Raw genomic sequence first — 24513 nt, 5'->3', positions numbered from 1 at the left:
ATGTTTTATACTTTTATGACAGTAAACTTTGTTATCTTTCTTTCATTCGTACTAATTCCAGATTTTGTTTTGCCTCTACTTGGAACATTACATAGTTCCTTTTCGATTCTGTCACTAAATCCAATTACAAATGCACTAGATAGATAATTGTGAATGAAATTTTATTACTTTGTAATATGTGATTTAAACTTACAAATATTTATTAGCAGACAAAAAACTATAAAATACAGAGGAAAAAGTAGAGCTACAAACAAATACAAACACAAGCTTCAGCGATTTACTTTTGCATCCTGGGGTAAAAGTACCCCAGACACTTGCAATCACTCTCCTTGATCCCTTGTCCTTCATTGTACTGCCTCATGAAATGGTCGACTCCATCGACCTTGTAGTAGCTGAAAGTATTTGGACTGCAACTCACCTTCTGCGCTTGACAGTTCCGGCTCCAACCGAGTAATCCGTTCGGTGATGGGCAAGCGACGCATTGGTTCTGTGCCCCATATTGAGTCCCTGGAAAAGAGAGTGAATGTCTCTTCCCATGCTTGTGAATATACCTTTCATAGTAGGTGAAAACCCTCAGGTTCCCATCGATCCCGAGCCGAAGAAACGACAATATGCTGTTGTATTTCGGCCTCGTCAGAATGATATTTCCGGTACCAATTGAGGAATTAGCTACAGTGTAGTCGAGCAGAACGTTATAAGCAAAACCATCGTTTGTTTCCTCGACATTCAGTGTCACGGTCTGTAAGGTCCCATCTTGTGTATTAGGCCAAACGGATGATCTGAAGTAGACAAGTGGTTTGGGAGTGTTGGGTCCCTTGTATTGCAAAACCAGCTCTTTGGGCTCCATCACCAAGCTATAGGCTCCGTCGACATTGTTTCGAGGCAAGGCCCGGCTCACAAGCTTCGTCGCCCCATCTGCCCGAATCGACTGACTGACCAAGAGTGTATCGGTTGGATGATCAAAGTTTTGCCAAATGAACTTGCCACTGGCATCATGTAGCACCATGTTACCATTAGGCAACAATTTGAACCCTACAACACCTTTGTTGGCAGTGTTACTCTGCCAAGCTACCCGACCATCGGCATCGGCCAAGACAAGGTTCCCGTCTGTCCCGCGAGAGAACGTGGTGTTCTCGCGAACGGGTTTCCCCGGTTCGCCTCCCAGACCCACCGGAACAACCATTTGGAACGGGTGGTAGACATGCGCAACGCAAGGGTGAAGGCATTAGGGGTGGTGTTATAAAACGCAAGCTGGAAGGGGGCAGTACCTATACTTATCACACGGTAATCCCCACCGTAGTCGACGGCAAACGGCCCAAATTCTCAATCGTTGACGAACTGAAACGTCTCCGACGGAGGAACAACAGCTCCGGCATTAAAAGCAAAACAGAAACAACAAGGAGAAAGACAGCAAAGACGTATCTAAAGAAGGGGAAATAGACATGGAAGATGAGAGAATGAAGCAGCAAAGCATGGTCCATATTTATAATACTCGATAAAGGGTACATTGGACACCATCTGATCCTCAATGATTTGACCTTATTAGTTATTTTTTCCTGAACTGCTGTCATATTCTGTCTGAATTATTCACAATTGGCAATTTTGGAGGTGAGACGCCAAGAAACGTTTCTTTATGGTTAAGAAAAGACAGCTTTGATAAGCCCCTGGTTTACGTGCATGTCGTGTTAGGTTATCTCGTAATTTGCTCTCTTTTCAACATTGAAGCTTTCGTAACAAGCAATCATGGACACGTAGTATGTTTCTTTATGTATATATAGATTAATCTAGTGTAATTACATGATAATATCTATTTAAAGATAAATTTTAATCATTTGACATTGAATACTCACACCTTTGACAATTTTGGTGTTCAAACCCGAGACCTCAAAAAAAATTCATTTACTATCGAGTCCGCTTGGTTTTTGCTTCTATATTTAATTATAACCCTCGTTTTAAATCGGTCCTTAAATTTTGGGATATTTAATTTCATCCCCAAAACTATGACTCATTCTAAATTAGTCATTAAACTTTCAAACATTCTAATTTCATCCCTAAACTATGACCATCTTTCTAAATTAGTTCCCCAAACTTTTGAATATTCCTATCTCATCTTCACCCAAATATGTAATTAGTTTCAACCATAGTTTAACCTAAATTTTATTTTCTTAAACATATAATAATATAACTTGACCTAATAATTTTATTAACAATGGATGTGATTAGTATATATGTATAATTTGGGATTGAATTGGAATGCTCAAATAGTTTGGGGACCAATTTAGAATGAACGTCATAGTTGGGGATGGAATTGAAATGTTCAAAAGTTTGAGGACTAATTTAGAACGATAGTCATAGTTTAGGGATGAAATTGAAACATTTAAAATTTTAAGGGCCAATTTAAAATGAGGGTCACACTTTGAGGACATTTGATGCAATTAACTCATTAAATAAATACAATTGAACTGTCCCATCTAGTGTTGGGATTATGCATAAGCTCTCCATTAATGGAGAAAACAAAGAGAATCAATAACTCATTACAATTTACAGACAAGATTTTCAAGGACAAAGGACAAATACGATCGTTGAGTCCTTTTCCTATGGCTTTAGGGTTTATTTTTTAAATAAAGTAAATAATTATAATTCAAACACAAAATTAATAAATACATATACAAATATATTATAAGAGAAAAAGACAGGGATAACAAATTAGGCTAATATTTTAGATTTTCACTAATTGGCCCAATACATGATTATATTATTTGGGCTATATAATATTTTAATGGGCTAGAAGCTTTGGGTTTATTCCAATAAAATTTGTTAAAAGTTTTCTTGGGCAATTTGTTTAGGGTACTAATCTAATTGAATTAATTAAAATTGTGTGTTTCTCCAACCAAATGGAACCATTTAAAATTGTTTATTACCGATTAATTTGGATCAGGTATTATAAATATTTATCATAAGATAATACTTTCAATTCAATTTATTTCAATCACAATGCCAAGATTTTAACCCATAACCTTAAAAGAATTTAATATATCATCCTATTAAATATTAAAATTCATTTTTCATGTATGTAAAACCCATTTTGATATTCTCATGATATATTTTTAATATAGCAACTGACAAAAACCGAAATTAAATTTGATGGACAATTCGTAGGTGTTTACAAAGTAGTATATGTTCTAAATACTCTCAATCATTTGATAATGAATGCTTAATCACCCTATTACAACCATTGGTGCTCGAACAAGTGACCTATAAGAACATTAACGATTCCTTTATCCATAATTCAAGAGGTCCATTATAAAAACGTTCACTCATTATATTAAAATTTAAATCTTTAATCTTAATTAAAAAATCTAACATCATATTTTATTTAATCAATGAATAGTCAATAAAGAAATATAATATCTTATAGTTCACACAATTTGCCACTCTCCAATAATTTGAGCATCCATATTAAGAAACTTTTAATCAATCCCAAATCTATCAAGGGGGATTTGGGTAAGAGAAAGGTGGATTAACTTTTCTTTTTCTTCCCAAAAAAATAATATTTTAAACCTTCACTACTTCAAAAGAATTAATAATTAAATTGAGCCTTTGATTTATATAAGGTTTATTGGAAGGTGATGTTGACAAATTTCATGCTTTTTAAAAAAATCCTAACACAGATATCTTTTGGGACTAATTAATTATTACATAGCCAATAGGCAGCATTGTGTCATCATTTCTTTGGTGTTATTGGCTAAGGTTCCGTCCTAAGAAGACACCTTACAATTTCATTTACCTTTTATCACATTGAAATTCATATTCATGACTAGGCAATGGGTTATTGATTCTTCTGGATGAATTAACCACACTAATTTAATTTTTGTTTTATTTTAGTATTTCTGTCTAAAATCTAACGTCATTTTTTGAAAAAAAAAATAGAAAGTTTGGGTACTAAAACGGATCAAAACTGATAATTTAGGTATTGAATGCTTTAAGTTTTAACGACGGGGTACTAAAATAAAAAATAAAAGCTAAATGTAAGGCATGGTTTTAAAAAATTAGAAGTTTATGTACTAAAAGTGGATCAAAACTGATAGTTTAGGTACTAAATGCATAATTTACCCTTAACATTATAAGAAATTAAGGTAAACTACGCCAATGGTCACTCAAGTTTGGGGTAATGTTCGTTTTCACCATTGATGTTTAAAAAGTTACAAATCGGTTATTAATATTATCTTTTATTACAAAATGATCACTCAACGTTAATTGCATTACTGTGGGTGATGGAAAATTGACATGTACCGTTAAATGCTTACATGACCAGTTAACTGCTTCCATGACCCTTTGACTAATCACTAATTCAATGAAAATTGTTAACCTTTTATGAAAATTGCTTCTTCTTCCTCGGAGAAACTCTTGACCCTAAAAAATGCCAAAGTCAAATCTCCCGTATAAAATTGCCTCTCCCTAGTAACTACGTTAGGAATCTCCTTCCCAACTCATTCTTCACTCTTTCTTCTCCTTCTTCACAACTCATTCTTTACTCTTCTTCCTTCTCCTTCACTGCATTCATCATTTATCTTAGTTTCAGATCCAAAAACAAATCATCATTTCTGTTTAATTTACACATTTATACACCAAAAACACAAAGGGTAAAGAAAATCTAAATGGGGATATTCTCCTTCTTCACCGCCATAGCTTAATATTTGTTGTTATCCATTTTTTCGACGCCGTCATTGCATATCCACGTCCGATCGAGAAGCATCGTTGAGTTTAATGGTACACATCGTTGCCGTCGCTGAGCTATGGAACCCTCGTTTGCTTACTGGTTTTACCAGCCGGATTTCTTGGATCACGCGTCCCCCTCTTCATCTTCAACACTCGTTCCATGCCCCTCCCTCTCTTGATTCTCTCAGTGAGTTTACCTCCGTATCCCTCATTTTGTTCTTTTCCCTTGAATTTTCTTGAATGTATGAGCGAATATGCACCTTCTTTAGGCTTTTTAGCAGCAACCTCAGTTTACATTTCACTATGGCATGCTCAATTATATGTTTAAATAGTTTCACCTGGAAGCTCTGTTTATTTGACTATTGGAATGCCATCACTGATGCTAAAGCTATGTTTAAGTGACGGAGAGTAAGATCTTGGGAAAGATGGTTGTTGTGGTGAAACGCCATGGAAACGGATACCAAAGAGAGAAATTCGATGACAACGGGAATAATTAATCAAATAGTGTCAATGTCACGAGTGACCATTTTACAACAAACGATAATGTAAGATTTGTTGTCACAGATCTTCTTTCCTTTCCCAAGCTTGTTACTTGCCTTTTATCATAAAGACATTTACACACCCTTCTAATCTATTTTTCCTTAGATCCTAATTCATTTTATTTTATAATTTAAAGATTAACTCAATTAATTAAGGGTTAGCCACGTATTTAGTACTTAAACTATAAGTTTTGGTTCATTTTAGTACTTAAACTTTCATTTTTTTAAAATTATACCTAATGTTTAGTTTTTGCTTCATTTTAGTACCCAACGTTAAAAACTTAACACGTTTTAACACGTTTAGTACCTAAATTATCATTTTCGGTCCATTTTAGTACCTAAACTTTCAATTTTTTTAAATTTAACGTTAAATTTTGAACGGGGGTACTAATATGAAATAAAAACTAAAGTTTAGGTATGGTTTTGAAATATTTGAAAGTTTAGGTACTAAAACGGATCAAAACTGATCTTTAGGTACTAAACGCATAATTTACCCGTTAGTTAATGTAATTAATTTTAGTGTCAGATTTGATAACAAAATAAGTTTTTCTAAAAGTTACAAACATGATACTCAATTTAGTCATTAAATACTATACAAAATAATGATGTGACATGGTATAATAATAATTTTAGTCCTTCAAAATTAATACAATTTATCAATTTGGTCATACTCTTAAACAATTAAATAAATTTAATCCTTAGCATTTGAAAATTCTATCATTTAAGTCATCCTTGTTCTCCTACATTTATTGTTCTCCTCCCATAAATGTTATACACTGTCATGGTATAATAATAGTTCGGTAATAACTAGTTACTTCATGATAGAACAAAGTTATACAACTATTGCTTTGATATGACCGACTTACTTAGATTGACAACATTACAAAAAGATTAAAATGGTATAATTTTAAATACGAAGGGTTAAAATTATTAAATTATTTCGACTCCCCGAGCCCAAACGAGAGGAGATCTTGGAAATTTTAAACTCTCATATTTAAATTGTACTATACGTATATTTTGTCTAAATCTTTTCTGATGAATTGTCGAAATATAATATATTTCATCGATCTGAATTCAATTAACAATTATAATGACTGATTCTAAAATCTACATCCTTAAGACCTTTGAGTGTGAATATATATCATCTTGATTTAGAGTTAATGATTGTTGCATCTCTTGCAATATATCAATAAGATCACTACCCCGATTATAGTTTCCTCTAAATTTATGGACCCAATGTGTAAATAAACAAATATATACTACATGGATGTATTTGTGTATGTTTGACAAATAGAATGCTTCCCCATTATTTTCTTGTCCCCAATCGGATTTTCTTTCAAGTTGTTCATCACGTTTTTTTTTTCAAAAACTTTCTATGAGCGATTCTTTACATGGACTAGTGTACGCGCGAAGCTACATTTTAAAAGGGTAAACTACACATTTAGTACATACACTATTAGTTCTGATTTGTTTTAGTATTTAAATTTTTATTTTATTTTTCAAATTCACACGTAACGTTTAATTTTCATTTCATTTTAGTACTCCGCCGTTAAAAACTTAACGCTTTTAGTACCTAAACTATCGGTTTTGGTCCGTTGTAGTACCTAAACTTATGATTTTTTTAAACTTAAAGTTAAATTTTGAATGAGGGTACTAAAATGAAACAAAAACTAAAGTTTTAACGGCGATGTATTAAAATGAAACAAAAGCTAAACTTTAGGTATGATTTTGAAAAAAAAATAAAAGTTTAGGTACTAAAACGGGCCAAAACTGATAGTCTTTATACCAAACGCGTAATTTAACCTTTTAAAACATATATTATTTAATATCAAAATTCAATTATAAAATATATTAACAATTAGTTGATCTAGTGAGATGATATGTTAAATTCTTTAAGTAAAATTATGAATTCAAATCCTGATATTCACGAATGAAACAAATTAAATTACGAATAGGCATTGGTTTTCTATAAATCAAAATGGGGGGTGTTTGGCAAACAACTTTTTGAAGAGCATTTAGCTTATTTGAGCATAAATAGAGGATTAGTAGTCAAACCCTCCATTTTTAGTATTTGGTAAACACATTTTTGAAAGAGATTTTTGTGTAAAATAAACTGAAAATGAAAACGCTGAAAAATCTAGTGGTTTGAGAGAGCTTAATGCAAAATAAGATGTTAAATGACATATTTGACCTTATTATTTCCATAATTACATCATTGCCATAAAACCTAATCTAATGAAATAGCCTCCATCCTAATATATTTTAGTGAAATTTTATTTTATTATTCTATTTTTAGTTGTAGATTCTTAAAATATATTTTAGTTAAGAAAATATAACAAAACATGAAAGTAAAAAAATGTAGTGTTGATATTTTATACAAGATTAATAGTATGTATCAATCTCACAATGTTAATATTTGTAAATATTAAATTTAAAAAATATATTCAAAATTTTCAAAAATATTCACTAATTTTCTTAAGGAATTTTTAATTCCTTGTCAAAAGCATTCTATCCGAATAATTTTACCCAAATAAAGACTAAAGTATTATAAAAATATATATATATACTTAACAACTAAATGTATCATATCCTTATTTGTCATTTTACCCATATCAACTATCAGCTAAATTTTACCAAACACTTATATACAAACAATTAATCAAATCTGTTTCCGAATTTAACATAAAATGTCATTTAATTTATTGATTTTCTTATAGATCACACACATATATATATATATATATATATATATAAGCTAAACCATCAAGCTGATTAAATATTGATGTACTTTTTTAATTAAAGAAAATATTTTGAATTAAAAATTTCAAATCAAATATAAAGCTAATAGAAAAATTAATTAGTCAAATTAAGATTCAAAATAAAGATTGAATACGCAACTGTCATAATCCTCAAGCAAGAAGCCAAGGAGACACGTCACATGCTTCTTCATTTCCAGTCTTGAACAAAAGCCAAAGATGCTAATCCTTGATGATTAGTACGGTAAATGAGACGAGATAGATCGTAAGTTATTCGAGATCGATTTGATCAAAACTTGAGAAATACTCGATTCGAATAGACTCGACTCGAGTTCTTAACGAGTTACTTGATACTCGACTCGAAAAACTCGTGAGTAGCTCGGAATTATAATTTGTTAAGATTTTATTTGTTTAAAAAATAAATTATTAATAATATTGACATTTATGTGTTGATTTAAAAAAAATTTAGTATAAGGTTTTCATGTATTTAAGGTTAAGATTTTGAGACTTCAATCAAGTTAAGTTTAAGATTTTTTTTAAAATTCAATTTATTTTCTAATATTTATTTGTTTTTAATACTTTTTATTAGAGCTCCAATTTTTCAATATTTATTATTATGAGCATACTCTTAAAATTTATATTTTTAATACTTGTTATTAGAGACCTATTTTTTCAATACTTGTTATTATGGAGTTGCCTTTAATTTTTTTTAGCACTTGTTATTAGAAACAATTACTTAAACAACAGTTTGTAACCACAACAATGATTGTTATGCAGGGGTAACGACATCGTCCGAAACCGCGATATCCACAATCGTTATGTTCACAATAGCATATATTATTAAAAAGGGTAAATTACGCGTTTAGTACCTAAGCTATTAGTTTTGGTCCATTTTAGTACCTAAACTTTAATTTTTTTTCAAAATCATACCTAAAGTTTAGTTTTTGTTTCATCTTCGTACACCGCTTTTAAAAACTTTAGTTTTTATTTTATTTTAATACCTCGTTTAAAATTTAATGTTGAGTTTCGAAAAAATTGAAAGCTTAGGTACTATAACGGACCAAAATTGATAGTTTAGGTATTAAATGTATTAAGTTTTTAACTGCGATGTACTAAAATAAAATGAAAACTAAAGGTTAGGTATGCTTTTGAAAAAAATTAAAAGTTGAAGTATTAAAACAGACTAAAACTAATAGTTTAAGTATTAAATAAATAGTTTATCCCATTAAAAATTCACAACCACGATACTTACAGTCTACAATAATGATAACAATAATGATAAATGTAACGCGGGAGAATATACAAATACAAAATATAATTTAAATCCTTGATTAGGGGCCTAAATTTTTGATCCGCCCGAGGGCTACCAAAATCTCAGAAATGAGATTGTTCAGACCGAATTACAAACTCTAACGATCGCGTGGTCTACTTTTTACCTATGTTTTACCTTTTAACTCCTTTTTATCTTATACAATATAATCTAGTCCACAGTGTAGATGTGCTTCAACAAGAATCCACATGTTTCTGATAAAGAATCCACATGCCAAATTCCCAAAGGAATCAATATTATAATAGTATTTATGATCATATATATATATATATATATATAATGCATTAACAGCAGTGGGAGACGGTGTTGATGGTGGTGCAATGACTATATAGTGATGGCTAGTGACTTCCATGTTCAAAGAGAAATTGTTACAGTAACAGCTCGATTCTCGGAACACCATGAATTCCTCCATTGAAACTCCGAAACGTGGCGACGGCTCAGCCCTCTCATTGGGCATTCATGGCTTTCTGTGTCGGATTTGTGCGTTACTCCATCACTGCTCATTATAATATAAGGGAAAATCATTTCAAGGGTCAACCAGGTCGTCTACAAGAATATATACTGCAATTTTGTGCCTACCCCATCAACGAGAGTCAAAATCAAACTGTTGTAAACAAGGAGATCTAGGTGAAAAATTGAGTTTTTCAATCATGTATTCATCAATTGTTTATATTCATCTGTTTAATATCTAGTCACAATTTTTTTTACGGATATAATTCTCTCCGTTCAATTTGCTTTATTCACAAAACGAGAACTTAAACATTCAATGACTTGTGAAGTTTAACGATTCATATCGAAGAAAAATTTGATAAAAGATAAGAAAAGAAATGTAACAGTGGTGTCAAAATTCTCATAATTAAAGTTATCTTAAATATTGATAAGGACTTAACCCTATAGGGTAAGCCATTAAATACAAAAGAAGGGCTGCCAATGTTCCTCAAATTCAACATGGATTAAAAGAGCATTAGTTTATTTATTAATTTATAGATACCTAAAAAGAATATATATAAAATTAATAAGGTAACATTAATTAATAAAAATATATTAAAAGGAATTTTATTTATCATCTAAAATAGAGTTAAATAGTTTTCTTTTAACAACTAAATAATGTATTGTTTTTTAAATTTTAAGACACATGATGATATAGATATAATGGCCATGACCTTGCAGCACAAGTTATCTGATCTGCACTCTGCAGCAGTAAATCAGGTGACTCAAACTAGCTTTTACTTGACAGTAAAAAAGGAAAACCAGGTGAGAAATGGTAAAACTTAGTGGTAATTAGACTAATGTAGCCTATAATGATTGCTTGGATGATGAAAGCATAATTATAAATAAATAGAAAAAAAGTATAGTTGATGCTAATTGTACGATTAAAGGAAGAAAAATATTGTGATAGCAAGAAAAAGAAGAACTAAAGCACTTTCATAGGCCCCATTAGTTGTCCCCCTCAATTTAGCTCCCCATTGATGTGCTCTTCATCTTCCTCCATCTTCTCTGCAAATTTTTTCTTTTCTCACCTTTGATTAGGCAAGTACAATGATGTCAATCAACAAAGGGAAGGAAGTAGCTGAAGGCTCTTCAATACCAGCCACTGTTGCTGGTGCTGGTGTTGGTGCTGTTCGTGATCAGCGGAATCCGCCTCCGTTGAGCCGATACGAGTCGCAGAAGCGAAGGGATTGGAACACTTTCGGTCAGTACTTAAGGAACCAAAGGCCACCGGTTGCGCTTTCTCAGTGTAACGCTAATCATGTCCTCGAATTCCTTCGTTACCTCGATCAGTTCGGAAAGACTAAGGTGCACTTACAAGGTTGCGTGTTCTTCGGGCAACCGGAGCCGCCGGGGCCGTGCACGTGCCCGCTTAGACAAGCTTGGGGCAGCCTCGACGCTCTCATCGGTCGGCTCCGGGCCGCGTTCGAGGAGAATGGCGGGTTGCCTGAGACCAACCCTTTTGCCAGCGGTGCTATAAGGATTTACCTTCGTGAAGTGAGGGATTCCCAGGCTAAAGCTCGGGGAATTCCTTATAAGAAGAAAAAGAAGAAGAGGAATCCAATAAAGGCTAATGAAGTTAGCTCAAGCTTCCCAATTCAGCAACCTTGATTCTCTTATGGTAATTAATTTACTTATTTTCCTTCATTAATAGTCCTAGTTAACAGTATAAGATCTGGTACCCAAAATACAAGAAAATAATTGAATTTTACTATAATTAATAGATTAAGTAAGTCTTAATTGTCAGTGATTACTTTACTTTAAGAAAATTATTACCTGTATGAAGAAAGTTACTGAAAAGAAAGAAGAACAATTTCTTAATACCCGAAGCCTGTTTAGAACTTATACATTTATACCAAAACATTTTCTCCCATGGATGATAAACCCTAGAGCTTCAAAACCCTAATTTGTAACTTTGTCAACTTCAAGAAAGACAAAACATAATAACAGTACTGAGAAACCTTACCTTAATATCAATAACAAACATGAATTTTCTATGAACTCATACAAAGCTCTTCTTCTTCCTCTTCCAGTTCATTTTCTCTCTCTCACATGCAAAAATCTCAGTAATCTTACTCTTAGTGAGTCCTTGCTTTTTTAGGATTCTGCACTAATTTGTGCTCGCCATTAATGGTCACAACACTTTAAATATAATATTTATTTATATATATATGTATGTATGTCCTTTTTATAATTTTAAGAAAATATCATGATTGAACTTAAAGATCACCAGGACAGTAGGATAAACCCAAAATGCTTGTTCATTGTCTTCGTTCTTTTGCTGCAGATATCATGAGCTATCCTACTAAGATATCCTACATATATAATAGATTAGGATATACCGGATTTCACTAGATTTATAATAATAATAATAATAATAACTTTTTTAATGATTTGATTTAACTTGCCATTAAATGAATGTCCTTTTCTTGGGTGATAATTCTATTTGCGATCAAGGCAAGAGAATCAGATCTTCTTTTGTCTGTATCAGAAAAGTGCTAATTGTTTACCCCAATTTTTATATAACCCACAAATGCTTTGCAGCTAATATTAGTGTCCAAGCAACATGAAAAATGCAAAAGCATCATAATTATGCCAAAATCATTAACAAATTTCACCACCACATATCCTTTAAAATCATCTCATCAAGAACCCCAGATTTCAAGTTCACTGATCACATGATTTGAATTATTTCAGGTCCTAAAATAAAATTCCAAGAGCTTGAATCAGTTTGCTTACTAGTTCTGCATCATCATGCTGAAGTTCCACTCTTATTGGGAAATCAGCAATCATTTCCTCCTTGGATCAAGATACTGGTAGATGGCTAGTTCATCAGCACTGTGTTTATTGTTTTAAATGAGAATCAAAGCGGGAAATGGGACAATATATATATATATATATAAATATATGGATATAAACTGGAGTTGTGAAGAGGGTAAGTTGCTTTGTTTTTCTTCTTCTTTTTATTTTATATTTCGAGTTAGTTAATTAGTAGTATTTTGTCAAATTCAATTAAGCATGCTCCATGAACTATTATCCTCCAGGTATACGTATATTGATTATGAAAACGACTTTGATAATTTCATACTTCAACTGTTCTATTTTTTTATTATTCTTCTTTTATAATTTTGTATAAACTACTATATGGTATCTTCTTTAACATCTAGGACTAGGAAGATAGTACATTAAATTATTACATGTAAAGTGGTTGGCTCTCTAGGACCTATATGTATATTATCATCTTTGTCCGTTTGTATCTCTCTATGTATTTCATATATTATAATACAATTATAGATATATTTGAATATTAGGATTTTAGGCTTAATGACAGTCATAATAATATAAGGAGACCCCCACTTTTTTATATATATTTTTCCTATTTCATATGTATTTTTTCATTCCCCACTTAAATTTATCTTGTCCCACATCTTCATAATGTTCTTTGATTTGTACAGTAACATCATTGGATCCTCTTCAGGATTAATAAATTTTTTTTACATGAGCTAGTAATTACTGTCGTTAACTTTCCTTCTTCCACTCAGGGATAAAATTCCTCCCAAGCCCCACTATTTCCAAGTTCCCTAACCAGCTAGTGTATCTGCAATTCTTGTTAACTTCCAGTGAAAAATGGCCAAATTTTCTAATATTTTGAACAGAATAACCTTATACTTAATCAAGCTTAGTTCATGTAGTCTTTGTAATGCTTGTACTACTCTTTAAGAGATTGAATATATATGGATAGAGTGTTAGATTATTTTTCTATCCTTGGATAGATTGAATAAGTAAGAGGAAATTCATATATATGAATAATTCCAAAATTAAAAAAAAAATACTTAGTTTGGAATTAATTATAGCAAACACCATGCCCCCCTTTAGAAAGAAAAGAGAATGATAATCATTATAAAATGCTCCAAATATCAGCAAGGGACAACATGGATGTTACCATATTAATTAAAATTCAACTTTAATCAATCCTATAAAAAATATGCATGTACTAGGATGTAGGTGTGAAGCAACTTGAAATGAAAAGGTGGGGAATTGAGAATATAATGTACAATTATCAAAGTAGGAACATATAAGCAAAGAAAAGATTCAAGTCAATAAAAGGTTGATAAGGTAGCTGGAAATTATTGAGAAAAGTTCAGACTGAATTGCAACTTGAAAAAAATTTCCCTTGGAACCAGGAGAGACTGATATGCTCTGAGGGGCCAAAATCCCAAAGTTTGAAAGTGTTGAAAGCATAGCTACGTAGAGTTGTCCCATTTCTTATCTTGTCTTTCATAGACTTTAATATTCGAATCTCGAATATTTTGGATATTATCTCTTCTTCCGTGATCTTTCTCATGCAGTTCAAGATCCATTGTAGTTGTTTTAACTTTATTTCTGTCAATCTGAAGTATACCTAATCAGTTTTCTAGACTTGTTGAAATGATATCTTTTTTAGCCATTCCTTCCCTAGATAGTATAACAGCCACTAACATTGGATGTCTATATCAGATTGTACTAGGAAGATGATGAAATTTATCTTGATTACTAGAATGCAGTTTAGACTTCTCAGATTGATGTAACTTTACAGTCATTATAGCACCATTTTTTCAGCCAAGGCCTTTGGATTAAAGATGTACATTTGCTTCAATTCTCATCACTAGCAAAATGTGGGGCCGTTCATAACACTAATGACTCCTTAATCTTTCATGAATTTACTGAAAAAACATGATATATATATATAAGACTTGAAAATGATATTCAGCAATAGCAGTAAACCAAGGATCAAATCAATGTTACAATGAGGACTAAGATATATCAGATGGGGGGAGCACATTTGATTCTTTTAACATTAGCCTGCATCAAAATTACTTGAGTTTTCTCTTTTCTGTTTGCATTTTGCTTGCATGCATACATGTTTTCAATGGCATGTTGCAGATATATTTGCATCATTTAAGTTTTAGATAAATGCAAATATGTATCTAGATGGAATTATTGGAGGCTAATGGGCGATCATCATATAGGTTTATGATTTGTTTGAAAGCAAGAAAATCTGCATTGATAGAGGTACATGATTCCTAAAATTCTTGTCAATTAGTTCACTGAATTCAATCGGTTGGTACTGTTGTTGCATCATACAGGACGGCATGGAGTTTAAGTGTGTTTAAACTTGTAAATCCTTCAATTTATAGATAATGAAACCTCTAAGTAATTAAGCGATTGTATAAGGAAAAAAACTATTTAAAGTTTCATAATGGTTTCAAATCTAAAAAAGATAGAAAAAAAATCAAGGTTCTATAATTGAATTTAGTTTGGATTGGATTATTCGTGAACAGGTAGGTTCGGATTTGAAATTATTATTAAGAAGTTTGTATTGTTTCAATATCACCTTTAGATTCTTTTTAAAAACAACAGACAAAAAATATATAATTTGACCAATAAAAAATTATATATTTTTATTTTAAAGATCCACTTGTTTGAATACTGTCTATTCAGAAGATACTTTTTTATAACATAATCATTTAAAAGATTTTCAAAAGATCTCGTTGAGCCACTCAAAATTAATTCACACTTAAAATGATTGTTGCAATAGTGTTTAAAAGATGAAAGGATGCATTTCAACCTTTAGCATTGTCTTGTTGTGGAAGCAAGTTGAAAGACCCTAAAACCATTTGCAAGTAACCTCAATCAAACGAAGAGGTGAACAGCATGCAATTGCCTCTTTTCTCTCTCCTTGTCTTAAAGACCCAACCTTTTTGTCTTCGTCGCATGGCAGGTGTTGTTCCAAGGGTTCTTAAAGTTGAAGCAGGTTTTCAAATTAATAATTTAATTCCTCTTAATGGACAAGGGATTAAGATAGCTTGATTCCATGAAAATAAATGGTTGTAACATAGTATGAATTGGTCTCTAATATAAAATTATACGACTGTTTCTACTTACTTCGTCCCCGATTCTGAGTAAGAAAACAAAGCTTCTCGGATAAAAGAAATGTGCCACGGCCTCTTCAGGAGTCCCGACAAGAACGCCGTGACCCAAATTAAGGATGTGCCCACGTGGCCCTGCGCGCTTAACAACCCTGAAAAATAGAATGCACCAGCTAGAAGCATAGTTTAAGTTATATTTAACACGGAAACAGAACTTCCGAAATCTAAAAGCTTATGCATCTTTATCATTTTGACTGATATTCTAACATTGCCTTTCCAATGCCTTTGAATACACCAACATACACAGTCATAGACATTCCTTAAGTCAACAGATGGTCAGGCACACAGGATCAGACATTTGCTCCTCAAGTAAGGTACTTGCTTCACAATTTTAAATCTACCGAGCCATCTTATATTAATCAAGCGACCTTTGTGTGTGTGTCCATAACAATATTAGCAATAAATGAAACAAGAATCCACATTCAAATATAGATAAACGAAAATTCAAACACAAAGTTCAGATGATACGGCAAACCTTTAAATTTCCTTTGTCAGTGCAGGAAGTGGGGTCGACATTTCCCTGCACACTGATATCACTACCCAACCGCTTACTGTCCAGTCAAGTCCAATCACATCAACCCCAGTTCCTTTCATGCGCTCAAGGAGGCCACCGTTTCCGTTAATGTAGAGAACAAGGGGTGTTTAGGGGCATTTTTTTCAATACTATACCCACAATCTGCAATTTCAAGAACCCAAAAGAAAGACATTGAAAGGTATAGAAACATGCAATCCCAGGAAATTTTTCTCAAGCCACTTAATGGGAGTCGATTGCTGGTAGTAACTACTAAATAGTAATAGAAGAGGCTCGCCTAATGTTTCTGTCTACTTTTCTATATAATTTATAATAAAAAAAAAACAGAGCTCTTCCTTAAAATAAATGAATTTTCAAAATTCACAACCTTATATGGCTTTGCTAGATAGCTGCTTTTAGCCAAATAAATGTTCAGGTTCAAACCAAACAATCTCTTGAAGAAGTAAAAAACTTGCAATTTTAACTTCCGATGAAAACAACATTCAGTCTTGCAGTTTTATATCAAATAATAAACTTGATTAGTTTTACATTTTAGCCATTCACTCATATTAATGAAATATGATTTTGTTTCTTATAGTTTGCTTTCACCTTATACCAATTCTTCAGGAAGTAGAAAGACAGCAATCAAATAGTGCCTGAAGTATCATGCATAGCTTAATTAGCTTTAAGAGGGGGGAAAAAAGGGATAGTCGGGCAATTTCTAAGCAACAATGTGAGATTTATTCAGTAAGGCAATACAATGATGCTTTATCCAATCAACTAAGTTCCAAATTAACCCAGTTATGTAAATCTTTGACCATTTCTCCCGCATATCAGGTGGTAGTTGGCCACCCCATGAATCGAATATTTGCATGCAATGTGCTCCAGGTTCCACTTGGTAAATAATGTATTCAGCTATTGCCTTTGTTAAATGAGAAAGAAGGGCCCTCAATAAATTTGGTGCTGTGTGGCACATACTCTTTATGATCGTGTAAGTGCGGGTTGTACCTCCCTCTACTATATATGTGGCAATTGTCCAAGGAGCTCCGACAAAGCCCAGCACCGCTGCATGATCTCCAACCTACATAAAAAAGAACTTATATAAGGAAAAGAAAAAGAAACTTTTAGAAAATTAGTAAGACATATTTTATATATGCATACTATTAAAATGGAAAATAACTTCCTGGCGAAAATCTTAAGGGACTCCCCAACAAAATGTAGTTTCTCCAACTCAATAGGATGCAATGCCTTCAAGCAATACTCAGAGTGAATCGGTGACTGAATGACAGGACCCCTAACTTCTTCAATGTCAAAAGGAACACCAAATGCAGGAAGTGGAGTGAGCATATCGGAGAAAATTATCACTCCATCAGAGCGGAAAGCTTCCCAAGGCTGCAAAGAAATTTCCACAATGAGATTAGTTGTCTCAGACCTCTCTCTGAAGGATGGATGTTTCTCTGCAAGCTTTCTGTAAACAGCCATATACCTTCCTGCCTGACGCATCATCCAGGCAGGAGGTCGACTTACAGGATCCCCTCTTGCAGCTTTAACCAACAATGGATCTAAAAACCAGATAAATGGAGACCGAGCATAAGTTGATAACATCTCTAAAGTCTAAAGAATGTTCTTGCCATTCTGGATATACCAACAACAACAGTACAAAAATAACTTTTCCACTAGCAAGGTGGACTAATTAGTCAAATTCGTACAGGTTTCAGGGAAGGATCTCGAATTGAATACCATGGAAGTTCACAACTTTTATAACTATACCATTAATCATATTATCATCTATTAGAAAAATAAAAAAATAAAAAATTTCATCATAATACCATTGAATATTGAAGTGGTTTTACATCCTAAACCAAGGCATACCAATTCCCATCCATGCTCCAATCATTACAATACTAAAAAACATAGCTATAAAAGAATCTAATCCATTTCAACTATGTCCTGGTCTTATATTCAGACTAAGTAGACATTTTCAGAACAAATAGTAGCTTGTGACAAAATGCAGTCAATTCTGAACAAAATTCTCCTAAAAGCACAACCTTTGATCATATTCACTAAACACCCATAATTTATTAAAAAAACACAAAACAAAACTACCCACCAGCCCAATCAAGGGGGGGGGGGAAACGAAACCGCATTTTGAATTAAACTCAACCATAAGAAACCCAGAAAACTAAAATAAAAAGAAGAGCAAAGCTATGGAATGAACTTTACCAGTAGCAGAAGAAGACCATGCTACAGAAAACTTCTTAGTTTTTGTTCTTTTAGGAGAAGAAACAAAAGCTACAGGGGAATTATTAGTTTCATTAGAGTGAAACCCCAACTGCACTGTCAAGCTAGAGGATTTAACTCCCAAGGAACTGCAAGCACTGCTTGAAAAATTGAAGAAGAAGAAGAAAATTAGAAGAAAAGATAAAAAAGGTTGAAATTCATATATGATTGCAATGGGATTTTGACCTTGTTATTGAAAAGCAACCCATTTTGTTTTCCTTATGTTTACCCTCGCCACTTGCAAACTGTTAAATCTTTGCACCATGCAATACGTGAGATATATCTGAGGTGGAAACACTTTATAGGTAAACTAATAAAATAATTGGATAAAATGACATCGCGCATTGTGAAACGTGAGGTAGTTTTTATGATTCAAAATATGGCGAGATTTATGAGACCTCGCGGTCTGCAAAGCGCGAGGTTATTTCGATTCCCTACCCTCTCTTTAGTGTTCACAGCCTTGTTTGAATACTATTTCTGGGTGGAAAACTATTTTTTTTAATTTTAATTATATATATAAGACATTTTAAGCGGGGTAAAAATGACATTAAAAATGATTAGAAATCATAGTTTTGTGAAGGAAAAAGAAAAAATGGTTTGATAAACATATTCGAGTGTTATTTTTTAGCTTAAAAATATGAGTAATATGTGTTGTTAATTAAAAAAGAAATAATGCAAAAAGGCCATTTAATTGATATGTGTGTCTGAACGATTGGAACATTTGTTCTTCGTGTGTTCAGGATTCCTACATATAGAGCATAATTTCAGTTGTCCGGTTCTTTCTTGATGTTCGACCAAATTCTCGTCACAAAAAATCCGGATTGACCATGGACGACCGATTTTTTCATCGTAGTGCATAATCTAGCCGTATTGTAGGTTCATCATCAACTTCATCCGGATCTCATTCATTTCCAATGGGAGGGAACTCATATTCATAAACCTAGAATATAGTTTCAAGTAAGTAAACCCGATCAACGAATCTCATATAGGGTATTCGAATAGAAGAAGCAACAACAATGGTGTGCGCACACGAGTATTTGAAAGTTTGGAAGAATTCACACTCACATGTTTTTTTCCCGTAAATTAACCACATATGCGTTGTGTTGTATGACTTCCAATGGCAAATTCTGATACACATAATAATGACATTTCGCGGGAGAAGCATATGCCACTCATTGCGTTGGAATTGTGTTGGAATGTTTGTAATTTTTTGAGGAGGTCTGGGTGAATTTGGTGGCCACATTCCATCTAGTTAGCTGCTTGCCTTCCCAAGGTTGAGGGTTTCCAGTCGATAATATGTTGCTTTAACAACGGACGTGATAGACAAATAGTACACTCTCATAGTGATGATATATTGTCTCAGCCAAGTTTGTTGTCATGTGACCATACCATATACCCCCATCAAATTATTGTATTCAGCTATGAAGGGCCCTCAATAAATTTGGTGCTGTGTGGCACATACTCTTTATGTTTGTGTAAGTGCGTGTTGTACCTCCCTCTACTATATATGTGGCAATTGTCCAAGGAGTTCCGACAAAGCCCAGCACCGCTGCATGATCTCCAACCTACATAAAAAAGAACTTGTATAAGGAAAAGAAAAAGAAACTTTTAGAAAATTAGTAAGACATATTTTATATATGCATACTATTAAAACGGAAAATAACCTCCTGGCGAAAATCTTAAGGGACTCCCCAACAAAATGTAGTTTCTCCACGTCAATAGGATGCAATGCCTTCAAGCAATCCTCAGAGTGAATCGGTGACTGAATGACAGGACCCCTAACTTCTTCAATGTCAAAAGGAACACCAAATGCAGGCAGTGGAGTGAGCATATCGGAGAAAGTTATCACTCCATCAGGGCGGAAAGCTTCCCAAGGCTGCAAAGAAATTTCCACAATGAGATTAGTTGTCTCAGACCTCTCTCTGAAGGATGGATGTTTCTCTGCAAGCTTTCTGTAAACAACCATATACCTTCCTGCATGGCGCATCATCCAGACAGGAAGTCGACTTACAGGATCCCCTCTTGTAGCTTTAACCAACAATGGATCTAAAAACCAGATGAATGAAGATCGAGCATAAGTTGATAACATCTCTAAAGTCTAAAGACAAGAATGTTCTTGTCATTCTGGATATACCAACAATAACAGTACAAAAATAACTTTTCCACTAGCAAGGTGGAATAATTAGTCAAATTCGTACAGGTTACAGGGAAGGATCTCGAATTGAATACCATGGAAGTTCACAACTTTTATAACTATACCATTAATCATATTATCATCTATTAGAAAAATAAAAAAATAAAAAATTTCATCATAATACCATTGAATATTGAAGTGGTTTTACATCCTAAACCAAGGCATACCAATTCCCATCCATGCTCCAATCATTACAATACTAAAAAAACATAGCTATAAAAGAATCTAATCCATTTCAACTATGTCCTGGTCTTATATTCAGACTAAGTAGACATTTTCAGAACAAACAGTAGCTTGTGACAAAATGCATTCAATTCTGAACAAAATTCTCCTAAAAGCACAACCTTTGATCATACACTAAACACCCATAATTTATATATAAAAAACAAAACTACCAACTAGCCTAATCAAGGGGGGGGGAAACGAAACCGCATTTTGAATTAAACTCAACCACAAGAAGCCCAGAAAACTAAAATAAAAAGAAGAGCAAAGCAATGGAATGAACTTCACCAGTAGCAGAAGAAGAGCAAGTTACAGAAAACTTCTTAGTTTTTGTTCTTTTAGGAGAAGAAACAAAGGCTACAGGGGAATTATTAGTTTCATTAAAGTGAAACCCCAACTGCACTGTCAAGCTAGAGGATTTAACTCCCAAGGAACTGCAAGCACTGCTTGAAAAATTGAAGAAGAAGAAAAAATTAGAAGAAAAGATAAAAAAGGTTGAAATTCATATATGATTGCAATAGGATTAGAAGAAATACGGCACTCCAGTAATTATTTGGAAGAATATCCTCTAAACCGTTCACATCGAACAACCTCGGGCTTGCAAATTGCATGTTAAATATTTGCACCCAATACGTGAGATATATTGGAAGCACTTTACAGGTAAGCTAATAAAACAATTAAATAAAATGACCTCGTTTATTGTAAAGCGTGAAATAATTTTTATGATCTAAAATATCACGAGATTTATGGGGGGTCTCGTGGCTTGCAAAGTGCGAGGTTCTTTCGATTCCCTACCCTCTCTTTAGTGTCTATAATATTGTTCGGATACTATTTCTGGGTGGGAAACTATTTTTTTTTTAAAATTTTAATTACAAATGCATAGTGTTGCAATTTAAGCGGGGTAAAAATGATATTGAAAATTGTTAGAGATCATAGTTTTGTGAAGTAAGAAGAAAAAATAGTTTGATAGACATATTTGAGTGTTATTTTTTGGCTTGTAAATATAAGTAATATGTGTTGTTAATTAAAAAAGAAATAATACAAAAAAGTCATTTAATTGATATGTGTGCTTGAACGATTGGAACATTTGTTCTTCGTGTGTTCAAGATTCCTACATATAGAGCATAATTTCGGTTGTCCGGTTCTTTATTGATGTTCGACCAAATCCTCATCACAAAAAATCGAGGTTGACCGTGGACTACCGATTTTTTTTCATCGTAGTGCATAATCAGATCGTATTGTAGGTTCATCACCAGCTTCATCCGGATCTCATTCATTTCCAATGGGAGGGAACTCGTATTCATAAACCTTGAATATAGTTTCAAGTAAGTAAACTCGATCAACGAATCTCATGTAGGGTACCCATTCGAAGCACCATTAGATGCTCATCTTAACTCTTGAACTTCTGTAAATAGTTTGCAACAATATATCGTAAATATTACCGATGATAAATATTGGGGGTTGGCAAGACGAACCTATACGTTGGAGTACGTATTTAATACAAGTGCATCTGTCAGAAATAAGACAAATTTCATCATCTCTATCATGCATCACATGTGATAGAACATATGTTTGTAAGTTCGTAAGAAAGAATTTTCAAGAGTCGATATATTTCTTTTCGAAAATTGTGAAGGCGATTTGAACAACCGACTTGCAGTGTGGGAATGTATTAATGCATTATGGAAAAGTCCAAAAAAGCCAGTAGAATTGGCAGACTCCTTGTACAACACAATCATTTTCGTACGCCGAGACTGCTTTCAATTTCACAACTATTCCCGGAATGTGTTTCTGCATCAGTTTAAGTCATGGTTGCAATTCATTTTATGATTTCTCCCATTAGCCGAACAATTTTTGTTGGGTCTAAAGCATTCATAACATGCTTTGTGGTAGTCAACTGTGTACCAGTATAGCGATGGAACTGAAGTAATACAGGTCGCAATCGTAACACGTGGATTTGATTTGAGCAGCGGAATGAAGGCTTCAGAAAGCACGTGCACATCCAAGTTACGATGATCTTGATTCAAGATGTTGACAGTGCATGTATATGGTTGGACGTATTTTTGTGAGTTTCCAAAGGTTGTTCATCGTCTTCAACCGTGCTACACAAACCCTCTAATTACATCCATGCTTCTTGTAGAGACATTCAGTGATGTACTTATCCGCATAAGTTTTTTTCATAGTTGACATGATGGAGCGACAAATGTTGTAGTTCTTGATTGCAACCACAACTTGTTTTTTTATCCTAAACCTTATTCGTAAAAAGAGTAAATAAAATTGACAACTTACCAATAAACAAATCAAAATAAATAATAAAAAAATAAAACATTATATTAACCTGAAAACCATTCCAATATAGAGATCACCATCACTACGTTGATTGTATTGCTCAACATGTGGGAATTGAGAAAATTCTGGAGCGTTGAATGTTTCCATATCAATTGTTGTAAAGGGCGATGGTGGTTAGTAATAAGAAATATGCATCACAACATGTGGAACCGTTGTAGTCGTGCCATATTCTTCGTTGTCTTCTGCTTCTCGTGGCATGTCAAGGTCTTCTGGTTCTTCATAAAAGGGGCCTAACTCATCACCATCAGGGTCAGACTCCCTTATTGATTCTTCGTTAGAATCATCCCCCTCAAAGTGGAATAGTTCAACCTTGTTTAAATCAAAGTGAGTCGCCGCTGCAGGTGTTCGTCGATCATGAGATCGGCCATGAACCGATTCCCCAAGATCAACGTCACACACATCAATAAAAGAATGTCTCCCCATATGTGTGAGACATTATCTGCAGAAGGGATATAATTTGAATATCGTCTAGATGAGAAATCATAGAACGGGTTAAACATGGATTATTGCTTTGGTGACATGTTGAAGTCAAATTCGAATCTAGCAACGCAAGAATGCCTTGGCATCGAAGACGATGATGCACCCAAGTCGTTTTGTGTACCATGTGTGCTTAACAAATTGAGGTTGTTTATTAAATTTACTGTCGGACTTTCAACAGTTGGATCAAAGTCAAACTCCGCTTGTCTCCAACTTGGCACATTGGTATCATTATCAGTATCAGAAAACAATGTATACAACTCCATCGACCCTCCAAATAAATATTGCAAGTGAGTGCCAGCCATTATATGCACATCATCATTATCCTCAACAGTGTATATCGTGTACGTTAATGGTTCTAATGACTTCGGTAGTCGATACTTCAAGGGTAACAATTTTGTACCGCGAGCATGTGGGACATTTTTCTTCACTTCCTCCATCATCTTGTTATACGTTAACTTCGTTGGTAGCGTTATTGTCATAGTATGTGCGGACTGAAACATGACACCGAGAGATGCATCATTGATCATTTCTCCATCGTAATATACCAAAACAATAAGGCTTTATCTCTTTGACATTTTAGTTGAGTTGTTTCCCGATAATACTAAATTGTGGTTATTTTATTTCAAGAATCTCGCGGGTTGGAAGAAGTGATTTCCAAATAATGAGGGTTACAGAGTG

The 24513-nt window shown here is 33.4% G+C and overlaps 3 protein-coding genes and 1 pseudogene across 4 annotated transcripts; 1 reads left to right on the top strand and 3 right to left on the bottom strand.

Moving 5' to 3' along the window:
- Nucleotides 1–142: 142 nt before the first annotated feature.
- Nucleotides 143–1475, bottom strand: LOC120155454 (annotated as a pseudogene).
- Nucleotides 1476–10763: 9288 nt separating this feature from the next.
- Nucleotides 10764–12746, top strand: LOC120155458 (protein LIGHT-DEPENDENT SHORT HYPOCOTYLS 7-like). The gene is made up of 3 exons (XM_039167007.1): nt 10764–11454; nt 12530–12558; nt 12615–12746. The coding sequence occupies exon 1, from the start codon at nt 10884–10886 to the stop codon at nt 11442–11444; it is 561 nt and encodes a 186-aa protein (XP_039022938.1). The 5' UTR covers nt 10764–10883; the 3' UTR covers nt 11445–11454; nt 12530–12558; nt 12615–12746.
- Nucleotides 12747–17139: 4393 nt separating this feature from the next.
- Nucleotides 17140–18816, bottom strand: LOC120155457 (uroporphyrinogen decarboxylase 1, chloroplastic-like). 2 transcript variants are annotated; one of them, XM_039167006.1, is made up of 5 exons: nt 18780–18816; nt 18537–18691; nt 17494–17875; nt 17322–17394; nt 17140–17235 (listed from the first exon to the last, which is right to left on the bottom strand). In XM_039167006.1, the coding sequence occupies exons 1-4, from the start codon at nt 18800–18802 to the stop codon at nt 17331–17333; spliced, it is 624 nt and encodes a 207-aa protein (XP_039022937.1). In that variant the 5' UTR covers nt 18803–18816; the 3' UTR covers nt 17140–17235; nt 17322–17330. The 2 variants fall into 2 exon arrangements, with proteins under 2 accessions (XP_039022937.1, XP_039022936.1); XM_039167005.1 differs by having other exon boundaries at nt 17155–17394.
- A 1203-nt stretch (nt 18817–20019) lies between these two features.
- Nucleotides 20020–23778, bottom strand: LOC120155413 (uroporphyrinogen decarboxylase 1, chloroplastic-like). Its single transcript, XM_039166971.1, has 3 exons — nt 23506–23778; nt 20258–20691; nt 20020–20158 (listed from the first exon to the last, which is right to left on the bottom strand). The coding sequence occupies exons 1-3, from the start codon at nt 23776–23778 to the stop codon at nt 20095–20097; spliced, it is 771 nt and encodes a 256-aa protein (XP_039022902.1). The 3' UTR covers nt 20020–20094.
- Between the last annotated feature and the right edge of the window lie 735 nt (nt 23779–24513).

The sequence above is a fragment of the Hibiscus syriacus genome, unplaced genomic scaffold, assembly GCF_006381635.1.
Source record: "Hibiscus syriacus cultivar Baekdansim isolate YM2019G1 unplaced genomic scaffold, ASM638163v2 tig00111191_pilon, whole genome shotgun sequence".
NCBI classification, from domain to species: Eukaryota; Viridiplantae; Streptophyta; class Magnoliopsida; order Malvales; family Malvaceae; genus Hibiscus; species Hibiscus syriacus.
Note: the sequence above shows the minus strand (reverse complement) of the source record. Positions and strands in the feature narration are given on the sequence as shown.